Source organism: Juglans microcarpa x Juglans regia, chromosome 4D, assembly GCF_004785595.1.
Source record: "Juglans microcarpa x Juglans regia isolate MS1-56 chromosome 4D, Jm3101_v1.0, whole genome shotgun sequence".
NCBI lineage: Eukaryota > Viridiplantae > Streptophyta > Magnoliopsida > Fagales > Juglandaceae > Juglans > Juglans microcarpa x Juglans regia.
This window is the reverse complement of record NC_054600.1, coordinates 12,776,178-12,793,653: the sequence shown is the minus strand read 5'-3', so window position 1 is coordinate 12,793,653 and position 17,476 is coordinate 12,776,178. Positions and strand designations below refer to the sequence as shown.

The 17,476-nt window shown below is 31.4% G+C and overlaps 1 protein-coding gene across 3 annotated transcripts; it reads left to right on the top strand.

Annotated features, from left to right (window-relative positions):
- The first annotated feature begins 8,589 nt into the window (after nucleotides 1–8,589).
- LOC121259524 lies at nucleotides 8,590–17,060 on the top strand. Of its 3 annotated transcripts, none has more exons than XM_041161137.1 (9): nucleotides 8,590–8,747; nucleotides 9,400–9,885; nucleotides 10,792–10,892; nucleotides 13,693–13,942; nucleotides 14,308–14,473; nucleotides 14,568–14,670; nucleotides 14,852–14,980; nucleotides 16,271–16,486; nucleotides 16,596–17,060. In XM_041161137.1, the coding sequence occupies exons 2-9, from the start codon at nucleotides 9,654–9,656 to the stop codon at nucleotides 16,872–16,874; spliced, it is 1,476 nt and encodes a 491-aa protein (XP_041017071.1). In that variant the 5' UTR covers nucleotides 8,590–8,747; nucleotides 9,400–9,653; the 3' UTR covers nucleotides 16,875–17,060. The 3 variants fall into 3 exon arrangements, with proteins under 3 accessions (XP_041017071.1, XP_041017069.1, XP_041017070.1); XM_041161135.1 differs by having other exon boundaries at nucleotides 10,513–10,892; XM_041161136.1 differs by having other exon boundaries at nucleotides 8,608–8,747; nucleotides 9,490–9,885; nucleotides 10,513–10,892.
- Nucleotides 17,061–17,476: the final 416 nt, after the last annotated feature.

Here is a 17,476-nt window from a genome sequence, read left to right as displayed (position 1 = left end):
CTATGGACATTGGAATAATCATAAGAGATGCATATGGGTAGATTCTGATTTCATTATGCTCAAACAGAAGACAAATAACTCAACCAGAAATTGCAGAATGCAATGCTTTGTGGAGGGCCATGGAAGTTTGCTTAGATCTGGGTTTTTCAAGCAACTATAAAGGATGTACACAGTGAAGTACTAGACATTTGGACAGTGCATGGTCAAATCATTGGTGATATTAGAAGCTTGCTGAAGACAAAGCCTTGCTGGAAAATGTAGTTTATGCACATAGAAGGGAATGCAATTGCTCATCAGCTCAGGAAGCTAGCTTTGTCATTGGAAAATGAACAAATCTTAGCATTGTATTGAAGGAAAAGTCATGTAATGATTGATCTTTTTAATGAAATTCTTCATGATTAAAAAAAAAAAAAAAAATTAAACAGGCCAGTGGGGAGAGAGGAAAAAAGTAAGTTAGAAGAAAATACATCATGATCAATACAAGCTGGTAATCAAAAAACGTGAAGATCACCTTTAATCCATTCTTTGCTCAACATTGCTGAGAATCTGACAACCATTTGAATTAATTATGTTCTCTTGACTAAAAGCGAAAGAATTATAGGGTTTGGGCCGGAATTCACGAGGCTAGTGAAAAGGAGACATGTTTAAGATTTTTGTTCAAGAAGTAACTAGATAGCATTGAAATAGTTAAACGCATAATCCCACGTTAAGATTATAAATTATCACTACTTTTAACTAGCAAAGAAGGAACACCTATCCAGGATCTAGGGTTAAATCTTCTTTTCATATATATATTTTTTTTTTATAGACTAATATATTTACAGTTCTATAGTGTATAAGTCCAGTATATTCTTTTTTAAAAAAGTGAGTATTAATATGGAACTTTATTTCTTTTTCAAAATGAATGCATAAGATATACGCATCCTAAAATTGTATTAGGATTACTCTTTTTTATTTTCTTAAAAAAACTTTAGGATCTAATCACACAATTCCAGTAGAAAGAATGGGGACTAAAGAATCAATGCAATTTAATATCATCACTGCCAAAAGGAGTATAGCAAGTACACGATCCCCCTACCCAAAGGCTCTCAAACGTGTCATGATGATGCAGGGCTTATGCATCCTATCACGTGTAGTAGTTGGATGTTAGAGAAGTGATATTTTTATACAGAAATGATATTTGTAATTTTATAGTATATAAATTTTATGAATTTCTTTTAGAAAATTTGAGTAAATTTGAATTTCACGTAAAAAAAAAATGTTATAAATTAAAAATTAAAAAGTATTTATGTTTAAGTGATGGTTTGAAATGAAATTATGAAAAATTTTGAAAGAACGACGATGAAAATCTTGTGAGAGGTAACGCTACTGCTAGCAGAAGAACAAATATTCTATAGGATAGAGCGTAGAGTTAGCAAAGAACTCTGATACCATAATTAAAAATAAAATATAATATAAAAAAAGATGAAAAAGAGAGAAAAATGGAAAGAGACTTTGAGGCTAAATTTTTACTTTATCAATTGTTACTAAACACAAGGTATACAACTATATTTATAGGAAAATTACATTAAGATAAAATAAAGTAAATATATTAAATATTATGAAAATTAAATTAAAGTGATTTGATAATTATAAAAATTAAATGGAGAAAATATCAAACTAATCTTATTTGCAGACAACAACACGGAATTTGCAAATTTCTTGGGGTCATATATAATTCAAAGCTCCGAGGGAAAAAAAAAAAAAAAAACGAAAGTTGACCGACAAAATTAATAACTTCGTAACAGGTAACATTTGCAGAGCCCAACATGGAATTTTTAATATTTTAGGAGTCAGGACAATGCTACTATGACCCAAAAAATGGATAGAAAGAGTAGACCGAATAGTATAATGTACTTTTTATTTTATTTTATTTTTCAATCATTTTTTATACCTCTTTAAATTTTTTTAAAAAATAAAAAATACAATGGATGAAGATTTTTGATCTATTTTTTCAGTTCAAGAGGCATTTTACTTTTTAAATCTAATTTAGGTACTGAGACTACTATAGGTATTCTAGAATATTTCATTATTTTATTATTATTTATTAGCTATTTTATTATTATTATTCACATTTATTTAATATTTTTTTTATTTATTTAATATTTCCCACTTGGTTTAATTTTCGAGTGGGTTACAGGTAGTTTCGACCTTATCTTGCAACTTGTTGTTATAAGGTCAAAACAATGTCGCATGACTTCGAGAGAGGGTCTTTCTTTTTTGGTTAACAAAGAGAATAAAATAAGAATTAGTCAGCAAAAGGACGAAACCAAAGGAAGAATTTTTTTTTTTTTTTTTTTTTTTTTTTTTTTTTGCGTAAACCAAGAAAATAAAAAATAAGAACTCACGTGGAAAAGGACAAAATGAAAGGAATAATTTATTCTTCTATGATTGATGGATATTATTTCTTGACTTGTCCAGACTGGCAGTCGCCTGCTTCCTCTTTGGAAATGAAATGTTGGTGTTAGCTTTGCTTATTTTTTGTCAACTATCTTTATCTCATTTTATTTTTTTATTATATCATAATATTTTTTTTTAAATTTTGAATAAAATATAAAAAATTAATTAATTTTATTAATTTTAAAATAAAATTTATATTAAAAAATTTTAATAATATTTTATTTAACTTTTAACTATCTTCTTTTCTATATAATTAAGATTACATTTAGATATGAGATATTTTAAAATATTTTATGAATAATAAAAAATAATAATAATAGAATATTAAATAATAATTAAAAATATATAAAAATTAATAATAAATAATAATAAGATATTACCTCAATATCCAAACTATACTTATATGAGGTTGGAGGCTGAGTTTGCGGCCAAAATTAATCGTCAACTGTTTTGTTGCTCTTGATGACATGCTGCCTTGAGTGCGCTTCCCCCAGCTTACTAAAATTGGTGATTAGGCTTCGTTTAGAACATAAATTCATTTCAACTCTTTATTATAATTTTTTTAAATTTTAATATAAAATATAATAAATAATTCAATTTTTTTAAATTTTAAAATAATAATAATATTAAAAAATAATATTCTAATAATATTTTATCATCTCAACTCAACTCACTTCAACATTCAAACACAACCTAAGTTATATTTGAGTAGTCAAGTATTTTTAGATATTTTGTAAATAATAATAAAAATGTAAAAAAAATTAATTTTATAATATTAAATAATAATAAAAAGTAAGTAAAAAATAATAATAAAATAATAAATAGTAATGAAATATTATAAGAATAACTTAGTATCCAAACTAAATCACTTTTTCCTTTTTATATCTTTATTAAAAAAAATGTTAATATTATTATTTTCTTACAGGGTATAATTTAGTTTTTTGGTTAGATTTTTATGAAATTTAGGGTTCCTTTGTTTTTAGAGATGAGATGAGATTAAAGTTAAAAAGTTGAATAAAATATTGTTAGAATATATTTTTTAGTATTATTTTTGTTTTAGGATTTAAAAAAGTTGAATAGTTTATTTTATTTTGTATTGAAAGTTAGAAAAATTATAATAATTAGATGAGATGAAATTAGATGAGATGTTTTCTGAAAGGAAACGAGGCCTTAATATTTTTTGTAAATTTTTAGAATTTATGAGAGATTAGACGAGGGCTTTTAAAGATTATGTAAAACATGTAAGATTGTTAGAAAACATATACAAAGTTATAGAAATTTACTGAAAATATATTTGGAGAAAGAATATATCAAATACTTCGGACATGTAATATCTTCAAAATATCTCAAAATTTTATGAATAGTAATAAAATAATTTAAATAAATATTTATTATTAAGTTTTGAAAAAAGATTTGACTAAAAAGTATTTTTAATATAAGTATTGTATTGAAATTTGTAATAGTAAATATATAAGGTTAAAAAGTTGTTTCATTATATTTTTTCAGTATTATTTTTCTTTTGTAAAAGTTGTATTGATTTGTGTATTTGAGTAATGATTAGATGAAAAAATTGAAATTGAAAAATATTTTATGTTTAAGAATGAAATTATGAGAGATTTATGAAAATTTGGAAAATTTATAGTTTTTTATTAGCACGGGATGTCCAGTAGGGGTGTGCAACTAGATCCAGATTCTAAAAACCGGACGGATAATCGAATTCAGTGCGGATTGTAACCGGATATCTGGGTTTTAACCGGATTTAATCTGTATTTTAAATTTTTTTTTTTTAAAAAGTTTAAAACTTAAAAAAAAAAATTATAGCAGTTTTTTTTTTAAAAAAATTCTGATATCATGCTTAAATTGCCCAAAATTTTCTAAAAAATAATTTAAACACTTATTAAAATTAATTTATAAAAAAATAAATTAAAGAACAAAATAAATAAAAATAAAAACTAGATAATATTGTTGTTACATCACAATGCAAAACATAAATTTATAAAGAACAAAATAAATAATAATACATCACAACTAATTAAACTAATAATCAAGCAGCCACACAAAACACTATAAACTCCATATGGGTCATAATCCTTGGAGTCATCATCCAGTAACCCAGGCAATGCTCCTTCCAACACCAATGGTCGAGCCTGTTAATTACAGAAAAAAATATTGCATCCTATGTGATCGTATCACATTTCAATATGCAATAACAGTATCCTATGTGATTGGCTGTGAAAGCAAGTGTGTCCAAATGATATATTTAATAATGAATAACTATATTATATACGATGCACTACCCATTTGCACTGAGATCAAGCAAAGTTGAAAAATATGCTTTTTTTTTTTTATTATTATTAATTGATAAAAGACACGTCTAAACCTCTTATTATAAATCCCTCACTGAGGTGGAGGAACAATCATGATTAAAAAGAATGGAAAAAGATGTACACAATAGCACATTCTCATACATTTATTATGTAGAACTCACATGCATCTGTTCAATTCAAACCCTTCAGGAAGTACAATCATGTCTAATTTGTGCTTTCAGCCAGAGTAATGATACTCACACAATATATTTCATAACATATTTTATAATACATGTTCTAAAATAATGATATTTTGGTAAAATGATGTTATTTTTATAAGTTAGTTTACAAAGATAATCTTTTTTTTTTAAATATTATCGTGTAAAATGTTGTGAAAAGTAATATATATTTATCATTTTTCATATATTAAAACCCATTAGAGTGCAGCCTTGTGCCCTAATGTCCTTTGACTTTGGATAGCTCTATTTTTTTTTTTTTTTTTTTGTTCTGGATTAAACTGTTTTAATGGGTGGGTGCAATTTTCAAGGAAATTAAACATGTAAGAGAGGAGTATGCAAAGGTGGATGCCCTCCTCAAGGGTTCTCCAGTAAACAATGTTCAAGAAAATAAGAACTCTAGTAGTGTTCCAGCCACTTCATCATCAAGACCTGCCATGCAAAGCTTGCTGTCTAAAAGCAATAACACTAGCTTTTCTGCCTCCTCACTACTTTACTCATCTTCCTCCAGTGCCAAAATTTAATTTCAAAGGATGAACTATATAGTTTGTAGCTAAACGGAGGGGTGCTGGTGGCTTGTGATTTTCTTCAGTTTCAAATCTCTTTGTTTTTTCAATGTGAAGAGAAAAATATTGATATTTATTAATGCAGATAGAGCCAACGATTGGAAATTTGCTTCCTCCAGTATTCTTAAATACATTCTGCACACCTCCTTTCTTCCAATTTCCAGGTTCCAATTCACCACACAAAAAGCCTACATTACTCGAGTTGGGTTCAAGACTGGGGGCATTAACCAAGACCAGTGTTTGCGTACAGTCACAGGAAAAATAATATAAACCAAACAAACAAAAAAAAACCCCTAATTTCATATGAATTTAACAGAAAGACGAGAAAAATCTAAGAAAAACTATAAGTACAAAGAAAAATACCTTACGAGCTTAGAAAGAGAGAATATAGATGGTAGCCTCCGCATCTCTCACCCAAATGCGCAAAGGACTTCAAAGTTTCTTGTTTCTGTGTTTCGATGAGGTCAAGAGACTTGAGAGAGAACAGAGAAGGCCAGAACTCAGAAGGGAAAGTGACAAAGTATTGCCCAGGAGCGCATGAGAAAGCATCCTTTAGAGAATCGGTGTCGTTTTGCATCCATCAGTTTATTTAAAAAAATGATCCGATTATGGATAACTGTGTCACAGAACTGGATTTGGATTTATCTTACCTGCCTAGGTGTAGTCAGGACGGATAACTGTCCGGATGCACCTGAATTTTTGAGTTCCGGACCAGACTGAAAAAAAATCGATCCGATTGCACAATCCTAGTATTCAAAAACAGCGTCCCTACTAATCTCAAGAGTACACAGGCTCTCGACAAGGAATTTTTCACAAGTGCACCATGGATTATTCAATGAAAAAATCTCTCAGTTCGATAGCTCGTAAAGATTATTTGTATTCAAAAAGATTTGAAAGTTAGACCTGAAAAGTACACCTGCAAGTCTAAGACTTTTACCATTTGAGACAACTCCTAGTTAGAAATTCTATAATTACCCAAACATGCCCTTCATTTCTTTGTGAGGATTGTTTAAATTTTTGTGCGTTTTTATGATAAGATTGAGAAAAATGATTAATTAGTATTAAGTTTATCGTTCTTACAAATAAAGATAAAAATAAAAATTTTTAATTTTTTACAATATTGATGTTTAAAATTTAAAAGACTCGCAATTAGGTACCTCCATCAATCTCTCAATATGATATATTGAAAAACTTTTCCTGAAAATTTTTGTTATTATATATATTTGATTGAAGACTCTGGGAAGTAAAATAATTAGAATTCTAACTCCGTTCCAATCTATCGTGAGATGTTTTATATTAAAATTTTGTTTAAATAGTAAAAATATTTTATTTCATTTCATTATTATAATTTTTTAAAATTTTTACATAAAATATAATAAATATTTAATTTTTTTAAATTATAAAATAATAATAATATTAAAAATTAATATTTTAATAATATTTTATTTAATTTTTAACTTCTTCCTCAAACTTACAATCCTCACCAACACTTTCGTTCCGGGGAAGCGCCATCTTTGCTTCCTCTTCAATTTAAGGAGAGATGCTTTCCATACAGCCTTGCAAGAAAGTACATCTGCGTATGGCCGGGGCAGCTCTTTCGTTGCACGCACTGCGGATATCAAAATCTAAAAACCCGCTGCACAACGAGGCCACGTGTAAAAAAAGATTCTTAATTGACACGCTTTTTATTTTCAAACTGATTGACAGCGAGTGTGCACCACCACCTTCGTCAGCGAGAAGTTGCAGGAAAAGTTAGCATTAGCAGGCACGTCGCATAAAGTTAAAAACGTGTACAACTTGAACAGTCTTCGGCCTTAGCTTAGGCTAATCCACACCTTTATTAAATACATTCTTACTATAATACTAAATAATCATTCAGAATATTCTATCCAATCAGTCCGGTCAATTTATTAAAATAATAAAATATCTGATTTTTTTACTAAAAAAAATCCATATTATCTGGCACAAATAAAAAAAAATATTTATATAAAAATAAATAGATCCTAAGAAATTTTCAATAGATGGATGGTTTCACGCAATTTAAATATTAAAGAATAATGTTATATATAATTATAAAATATATAAATTCACTAGTTTATTTTAAGAAAATATAGTGAAAAAGTTAGCTTTTGTATGTGTTCTAGTTTTTTTTTATTTAAATAAAATATACGAAAATAATAAATGGGTTTATGTTTATCCAACGTGCTTAAAATTTCAAACTTTGAGGATCAATTATTTTTTAACATTAATTAAATAATATTATTCAATTAAATTTCAAACTTCTTCGTTGGCGTACACTTGTTGTCAAAATGGATAACATGGGTTTGAAAATTATTATTTAAAATAAAATTCAAACTTCGAGGATAAAGCTTATTTTGCACGTTGTGATAAAACAATTTTTTAGCCAAATGAATCAGCCTTTGAGTTTATATCAAAACTTTCAAGCATTTGTGTTTTTTTTAGAGTAATGATATACATATAATATAATTTTATAAGATATTATATAATAATATTATAAAATAAAAATATTTTTATAAAATAATATTATTTTTATAAAATATTTTATAAAAATATTTTTTATTTAAAATATAATTATATAAAATGTTATAAAAAATATTATGAAGAAATCATTTTCTTTTTTTCTCTACGGGTTTTGGCTTTTGACACCAACTCAAAAGATAGTTGATCCGTGATCGGCATGACATTTTGGGAAGGACAGCTGTCAATATGATGATGATGATGAGAAGAGTGAAAATGAAGTAGGGGCCCTCTCGTAAAGAATATATTCCACCTGCACCAAATAAATAATCTCTGTTTAAGGGTTGGTTGGGATTAAAAAATATTTTATTTTATTTTATTATTATAATTTTTTTAAATTTTCGTATAAAATATAATAAATAATTAAATTTTTTTTAAATTTTAAAATAATAATAATATTAAAAATTAATATTATAATAATATTTTATTTAATTTTTAATTTTTATCTAAAATTATTTATCTTTTTTATCTTCCTATCTAAACCATCTCTGTATTCGTATGAACCACTCTTACTGTTCGGCAGTTGAGACTGCACCACATACATGCACGCTTTTCTATAACCCAAACAATCTATATATATATATATATTTGAGAGTATCATAGAGCTTTTATGTTTGGAGGGAGGTTGACAAGTCTGCTTGTTTCTAGAGAAAATGAACGGGGTAAGTTTCCAGACGCCTCTATCTGTCTCTTTCTCACAGTGATTATACTGTGCTTCGCTTTTGCCGTTGGCTGATATTCTTTCTTTAAAAATGTAGAGCAAGGCCAACCATGTTGTGTTCTTTTGTGGATTCTCCATCTTGTTTAGATTTTTTGCAAGTGTCCTTCTGCCTGCATGCTATGCCATGCCTAATGGATCCGTTGGTTTCTTTTCTTTTTCTTTTTCTTCCTAATTTTCCGACAAAGGAAAAAAAATTTGGGAAGATTGTTTGTCTTTTTGCGCAAGAAAAATACGAATATAGTAGCTGAGTTATTATGTATGGTCTGTTGCTGTTGCTTTATTGAGTCTGAGAGTTCTTTCTGTGAAAACAAAGATTATTAGCTAAGAAGAAAATGAAATGTTTTCTGTTATACCAAGAAAACAAAGATTATCTTCTAATAGAAAATTTTCATTTTCCCCTCACTTTCAACGCAAATATCTTACAAACCCAATAAAATCAAACTATTTTGTCCGTGGACTCTTCCTATTTTCTCCTCATTCTCAACAGTTTATCTCTGCAAGAGTGGCCTACTAATTTCTGTCGCTCATTGTTGGTTTATCTTTTCTTCTTTTTCCTTTATGATATCGAATTAGAATTCCCCCGTATTGTGCAGTTGGAAGGAGGATAGAAGTGGACCACAAAAGTTTTAGGTGAAGTGGATGGCCGAGATTTGAAACTCTGTGATTTGTGTTCTTTCTTGTAGTCGAAGATAAGCCCATTCTCAAGCACTGTGGTAATGAAAAATCTCATGGGCAAGCAGAAAAAGTTGTGAATGGGTTCATGTGATTAGAGTTATGAGTTAGTTGGCATTCCATTAAAGTTTTGAGGAAGGGCTCCAAAAGAAATTTTCACCCCCGGAACAAAGAAATGGAGCCACTATCTCAAAAGTCTCTTGAGAGAATAGTCTCACAGAAGGCTTTGAAAATGGGCAACTCATTTTCTTGCCAAATTTGTGTGGTGGGTTTTCTCTGTGGAGTCTGTCTCACCTCTCTGTTTCTGGCTGCTCTCACTTCAATTGGTTCCTTCGAGTTTGGTGGGATTTCATTTTCAGCCATTTCAATGGGTGCTTCACCACAGAATTCAAGTTCAGAAATCATTAGTAAGTGTGATTCCCTTTATTCGTTCTCTGGTTCTTGGGTTCTTTGATACTCTCTCTCTCTCTCCCTTTTTTTCGTTTTGGCTGCAACATATTGATTTTATTAGGCAGAAATTGGAACGAATTTCCACCTATAAATTCCCAGGAACAGTATATACAATTGTGGGCTGAATTCCTTCTCATAAAGTCATCATAATATAAAAGAATGTCAGTTCATACTGTGTGCCAAAATCGAGACGAAGCTTGCGATCAGGAAAGTTTATCTGGTGGAAGCTAATGGATGAAAAACAATGATGGGAATTATTAAAGGGTGTATTTAAAGCTACTCAAAGTTAGAACGGTTTGTTGACTACATTTGGTAATCGCTTCCATATTTGACTTTGGGTACAGTTGCTAGATCGTAGTCTAGTTTAATCAGTTCACCCACATGCTTCTCAATTGATTGATTAAAAATTTAAATGACTCTTTAGGGTTCTAGTCACAAGTAATTATGAACAAAGAAACAACATGTCATAAATATATTAGGTCAATTATTGCTTTGCATTTAAGGATGTTTATTGTTGATTGTTAATAATTTATAACAATTTAATACTTTTGAATCTCTGTGTTTTTTTTTTTTTTTGGTCCAAGATAATGTTACCAGTACGAACTGCAATTTTAAACCAAAGGAAACAGAGAGATTAGTTGGTTTGCAAAATAGTAAAGAAAGGACCGATGATGAGAGTATCTCCTTGCTATATTCAGCATGGAGTGCCACTTTAAATGAAGCAAGTGACTACTTAAAGGATTTGAGACTAAGGAAAGACAATGTGCCAAAAGCCCCTCATTTGGAAAATTGCCAATTGAGAGCACAAGTAAATCAGCGTCTTGATGAGCGGTTTGAGAATGAGAACTTCCCTCCTTGGGCAGGTTGGAAGGGACTGTTAGCCATGCACCCAGCAGCCCCAACATATGAGCAGCTGAGACACTTTAGGCATCAGGCTATATCTGAAGGTGCTTATCCTCCCTGGGTATGTTTCTACTATTTACAATTCAATACCAACGGATTACCTTACATAATATTATTGCCTTTGGAATCTGCCACATCTGTAGATCTAATCATGCATTTTATATGTTCTATGATCCTTTCATATGTTTATTTTTCACATTTTCTGCTATTTTCATGTTTTTTTGGGTAATCGAGCAAAGCATGGCTGAAAAGAACCCCAAGATTTAACTAATAAATTACTCTTTGTTTAAGAACTCTTTTTTCAGACCAAAATGCTAAATTAAAAAAAAGTCCTTTTTTTTTCAAATAAATTTTATTGTTGAGGATGCACAGGCACTGCATGGTTGGCCCAAACTTGATCAGAATACAAAGGTTTTCATTGGAAATTAAATGACTCCTTGATAAAAGAAACACTTACTCTAAGGGCCCGTTTGGATAATGAGATGAGATGAGATGAGTTGAAATTGTTTGTGAATAGTAGTGAGATTATTAGTTGAAATTAGATAAAATGAGATGAGATGAGGTGAGATGGTTCGTATCCAAACGGGCCCGTCTTTGAGTTCTAATTTCTTTTTTATTTATAAAAATCTGGGTGGTAATATTATAGTGTTGGGAGAAAAAGAAGATACAAAAAGAGTCTTTTATCCTTGGCCAACATACGCAAGGAGAGAACGATGGTTTGTGAATAACTTAGGTTTTTCTCTAAGTGGTGATTTTAAGTGTTGCCAGTCTAGAGAATTTTATGTTTTTTTTTTGTCTCTTGGCAGAGTTTCAGTTTTTGGAATTGAGTTCTTTCCTTGTACTGATATTGATGGTTTCTGGTAGGTTTTCCTCATACTGGTAGGTTTTCTACAAAAATTGGGTGTATTATATGGTTTGTTGCTTGTATGCTTGTCATTGTGCTTATCACTTGAGTTTTATTTAATTCAACTCATACGGAGACAGTAGTTTGGCGCAAATTTTATTTTGCAGTCAATCAATCTCTTTTCACTGACCGAACAGGTAAAAATTTTCTTGATATGGTGGCTTTAGCACTGTTCACCCGACCCAATCGGGTCAGTATATTCTGCAACACATGGAAATTTGAAAAATTGGAAAGCTAAAGAAAGGAATTAGCAAGCAAAAACACTGTGAAATCAGATGTCTAGTCTCGACCTTGAAGAAATGGATTGCTGCCAAGAAAATGGAAGAGCTTGGGAAGCAAAAGGATGGAGAAGTAGACTGTAGAAGAAGAAATGGAGGTTTCGTATAAAATAACTACACAACTTCAAAATAACAAAACTCAAGCTGTCCTCCTCCAAGAACTGACTCTTGGGTATTGATGTTAGAAAATCACAAGAGGAAAGCAAAAAAAGTAGAAAGAAAAAGAGTACCATTTTCAAGTCCAATACTGGACTCTTGAGCGTTGATGTTGTAGAGTACGCCCTCACATATGATCTTGCTCTTGCAAGTCAAACTGATCAAGCTCCCTATGTAGGAATTGGCCATTGGAGTGGATGATCTGGAAGCACTTTCGGAAGCCATAATCTTGCAATTCCAATCATTAACTACAATAACCTTAAGATTATTTATCACTATAATTTACGGAGAGAAAGAAAGAGGGACAGACAGAAAGATAGGAAGGAAGAGAGCAAGTGAATGATTTCGTCGCTTTCATATAACAATCTCTTCCTTTTCGACCAATATATATCTGTAATGTCAAATATGTCCCAATGGATTTTGGGTGATTCGGAATACAAGCGGTACCTTCCAAACTCTAACCTGATTTTTCCAGGTCGGTTGAGTCGAAATATTTTGATCGGGTCGGGAGATGGGTTTTTTGCACAGCCTGGGGTAGTTATATGTATATTAATCACACTTGTAAATGCTTTAGAAGTGTACAAGATTTGATACATCTTGTCCGTTCATGGTTTGATATGCATGGCCTGCACAAGTACCACAATGATTCAAAATTTGTAATAACCTGTAGAGGCCTATTCCTAAATGGATGGTGATTATGTAACATCTCTAAAGTCTTGGGCTCAACTAATGTGTGAAACACTCCATCTGGGGAGTATGGTCGGAATAATAAGAATCAAAGGAATTGATGAGGGCATGCACAGGTGGTGGATCATGTGCTTTAATTTGATACAAGACACAAAACAGCGCTTGACATGCACAGCAAGATCTGCTTCTGCCCTTAACAGGATGGTACTAAGTTTCATACAGGTGCTGCATGGCTATTTTCAGCTCATTTAATGAGATGTTTGCTCAAGATGTTGTAGATTACTGTGCATAAGCCATGCACCTTTTCACCTCTAATACATAGTTTTAGTTTCTGTGTGGTTGAAGATGCAGGCATCCAATTTGTACTAGTAGTTTCTACCTTACTATGGACACATAATTGATTGAGCTTTAGTGGTGTTCCTGATTGGCTAATGCCTATACAAGGTTTCATTAAAATCCTGGAAATAATAAAGTACATAAATGTTAAACACTAACCTCTAGCATGTCTAAATATGTGTATGGAGTTTTTACAGAATGTTATGGAAACATTTTAAGTTGACTTTTTCATTCTAAATTTTATTTTGATCTGAATGACTTTGTGTCACAATCTTTCCAACTGGTGTATATATATATATATATGTATTTGCGCGCGCACACACACATTATATATACATGATCCAAATATATATAGACCATGTCTTTATATCTTCATTTAAGTGCTTTTCAAAATGAACTTAAATTTTCTGTAGAGCACTCTGAATTCCATTATTCTCATATAACCTTCAAACATAATGACCTGTCAAGGATGAACTTTATAATCGGATTTCATATTTCAGATATTGGGATCAGATGAAGAAAACTACCCCTTGACGAGGATAGTGCAACGTGACATATGGATCCATCAGCATCCAATGAACTGCAAGGATCCAAATATAAGATTTCTTGTTGCCGACTGGGAGAGATTACCTGGATTTGGTATTGGAGCACAGATTGCTGGAATGTCTGGTCTTCTTTCTATTGCAATTAATGAGAAAAGGGTCCTTGTTACTAACTACTATAATCGGGCTGACCATGATGGATGCAAAGGTATTATCTGTAGCAATACATCATTTTTTCCTCTTTGAAGATCTAAGTGGATCTTAGGATGATTGATTTAGCGGGGGATATAATTTTTAAAGTATTACTTCAATTCTTTGGAAAAATCTGGTCCTAAGACAAGGAGATTCCTAATCCATAATCATATAATCATGATTATGGTTTGACAATTTTGCAGTGTCAAACAGTTCTAGCTAGTTTCAGGGCAGTAACATGATATTTACATCTAATTCTCTTTTTGCTAGTCAAAAATCCATTATTTAGGTTAAGTAACTTAAAATGTAATCTCTTTTGAGGGAATAGGTCTTCACAATATTCAATCCTTGATTCTATAAGTAGCCATGTTGTTCCTGTAGGTTTGTCCCGTTCCAGCTGGTCTTGCTATTTCTTTCCAGAAACATCTCAAGAATGCCGAGACCGTGCATTTGAGCTTTTGGACAGTAAAGAGGCATGGAAAAGAGGAATCATAACTTCAAAAGAAAATTATAGTTCAAAGGAAATATGGGCTGGACGTACTCCTAGGTATGCTACTGCATATCTAATTATTTAACTTAACCTGCTCTTTGAGATGCCTAGAGTATGATTCCTCATTTCATATTTGTCAACTTTAATGCAGAACATGGGGTCATCCTTGGAGTTATTTGCAACCTACAACAGAAGTAAATGGAAGTTTGATTACTCATCATCGTAAGATGGATCAAAGGTGGTGGAAAGCACAGGTACATCATCTTAAATTTCATGCAGAAAAAGGATCTATATTTTCATTTTCCAAATTTTCTATACTTGTAAATGCATTGGAGTTTAAAAGAGGAGGTAATATCTACCATACAATCACTTTATAAGACAAGCAAAAAAATGACAATTTGAAACCGTTGACTGATGTTTTTATATTTTAATCAGGCAGTGCGCTACTTAATGAGATTTCAAACAGAGTACTTGTGTGGATTATTAAATGCGGCTCGCCATGCAGTCTTTGGAAAGGAAGCCGCAAAATTAGTTCTGAAAAGTCTTAACCAAGAATGGCCAAAGGTTTGTTCATCTTAAGTTTTAACCCTTGTACCTGGTTTATCTCGCTAGAGGACAGGTGCAGGGAAGAAATATAGGCATCATTATCCAATTACAAATCGTTCAGAAATTGAAAACTTTCTGTTCTTTTCTTCTTTTTGTCATTCTTTTTAACTTTGAAATTCCATTATATATATAAATGAGCTGCAAAAAGTATATTGAAGGTAAATAGAACCATGTTAAGAAAAAGGTTTAATAGGACCATGTGTATACTTGTGGAAGTACCACTAATGTGCTTAATAAATCTCATTAGTTGATTTGAGTAAGCCTGGCATAATTTTGAGACCCATTTTTGGAATTGCCAAGTTCTATATTTAGGTTTTTGTACTCTAGCTTTATTGGGTGAAAGTGTTAGGCCTTGTTTGGTTACACGAACCATCTCAACTCATTTCATTTAATTATTATAACTTTTTCAAATTCCCACATAAAATATAATAAACAATTTAACTTTATCAAATCTCAAAACAAAAATAATATTAAAAAATAATATTCAAATAATATTTTATTCAATTTTCAACTTTCATCTCATCTCATCTCATTTGTTATGTAACCAAATGAGGCCTTAGTGTATGCATGTGCTTATGTGGGTTTTTGCATGCATGTATGCCCTTGATGTTGCAGCCATACATATATGTATGTATGTATGTATATTAGAAAGAATGTAGACTAAGACCCTGATTGGATACAAAAGTCTCCCCAACTCATTTCAACTCATTTCATCTAATCATTATAACTTTCTTAAATTTTTACACAAAATATAATAAATAATTCAACTTTTTCAAATCCTAAAACAATAATAATATTCTAACAATATTTTATTCAATTTTTAACTTTTATCTCAACTCATCTCATCTCAACTCACTATCCAAACCTCCCATAAGTTTGCAACCATAAGCAGTATCTTGGTGGAATAGACTTAGGCTGCGTTTGGTTGTTGAGGTGGTCTAAGATGATTTAAGCTGATATGTGAATAGTAATGTTTTGCGGATCCCGTTGCGATGTGTTTGAATGTAAATAGTTTGAGATATATATTTGAATGTATGAAATAAGTTAAGATGTGTTTAACTTTTTTATGAGAAATTGAAAAAGTAGTGGGTCCCATCAATGATTGGTTTGAGATGAGTTGAGTTGATTTCAACAACCAAACACCCTAATATAACTGCAACCCTCTTTCTGAGGCCTATTTTCTTTTACATATCACAAAGATTAATTTCTCTCAAATGATTAAGCCGCAGATGAACTCGTCTGTCTCAGGAATTTATGAATGCGCCAAGTTCCGATATTGAACGTTATGTGTGGTCTAGTCACAAACCATGGGTACCTAGACCACTGCTAAGCTTGCACGTAAGAATGGGAGACAAAGCATGTGAAATGAAGGTAGTTGAATTTGAAGAATACATGCATCTTGCTCAACGCATTAGGAAGCGCTTCCCACACCTCAACAGTGTTTGGCTTTCTACCGAAATGCAGGTTTATTATTCATGCATCTGCATTTTTTTTTTTTTTTTTTTTTTAATCCTAGTAAAACTGATGGTTCACACTTGATGCTTATGCAATGAACTTTGTGAATCAAATCCAGGAAATTATTGACAAGTCCAAAAACTATACTGGCTGGAAGTTCTACTACACAAATGTGATGCGCCAAGTGGGAAACACAACAATGGCGAGTTATGAAGCGAGTCTTGGTAGGGAAACCGGCACAAATAATCCCCTTGTTAATTTCTTTATGGCGGCCGAAGCCGACTTTTTCATCGGAGCATTGGGTTCCACATGGTGCTTCCTTATAGATGGAATGAGGAATACCGGGGGGAAAGCAATGTCTGGATACTTAAGTGTGAACAAACATCGATTCTGGTAGAGATTTAAGTAAAGCAGGTAGTTACAATTGTCTGTAAATTTGAACAATGGTCCGACAATTTTTGTTCTATGTATATATCAGGGAGTCATTATATTTTTATTTTTATTTTTGCATAATGATGTGTGTTCTGTAAATGCACTTGATGTACACAAGGACTCTGGTAATAAAACGATTATATATGCAGAACTCCTGTCTTCTTCTTATTGCTTTTTCCTTCTAATTAATTGTTCCTAAGCTGTTTTTTTGATTGGTCGTATTTAATATTTCACGTGCCGATATTGTCACCCGGGGGTCCTCTCAAATTTGGGCAAAATCACCCAATCACTAGCCATACAATTTTGAAGAAGAAAGTAACAGCAATGCTCATGCTATTCGTTTTGGGTCAGTTTTAGCTGAATGTGAATTTTATTGTGCGCAGCTTCTTCACAAAAGAAATGCTCATGCTATTCGTTTTGGGTTGCTCAGGCTTAAATTAACAGCAATCTACGATCAAAGTTAGTTCAGACCCTGTTTCCCTTTTTGGTTGTTGGTTTTCTCTGGGTGCGCTTTGATTTCCAGACACAACAAGGGGGGGGGGGGGGGGGGGGGGGGGGGGGGGGGGG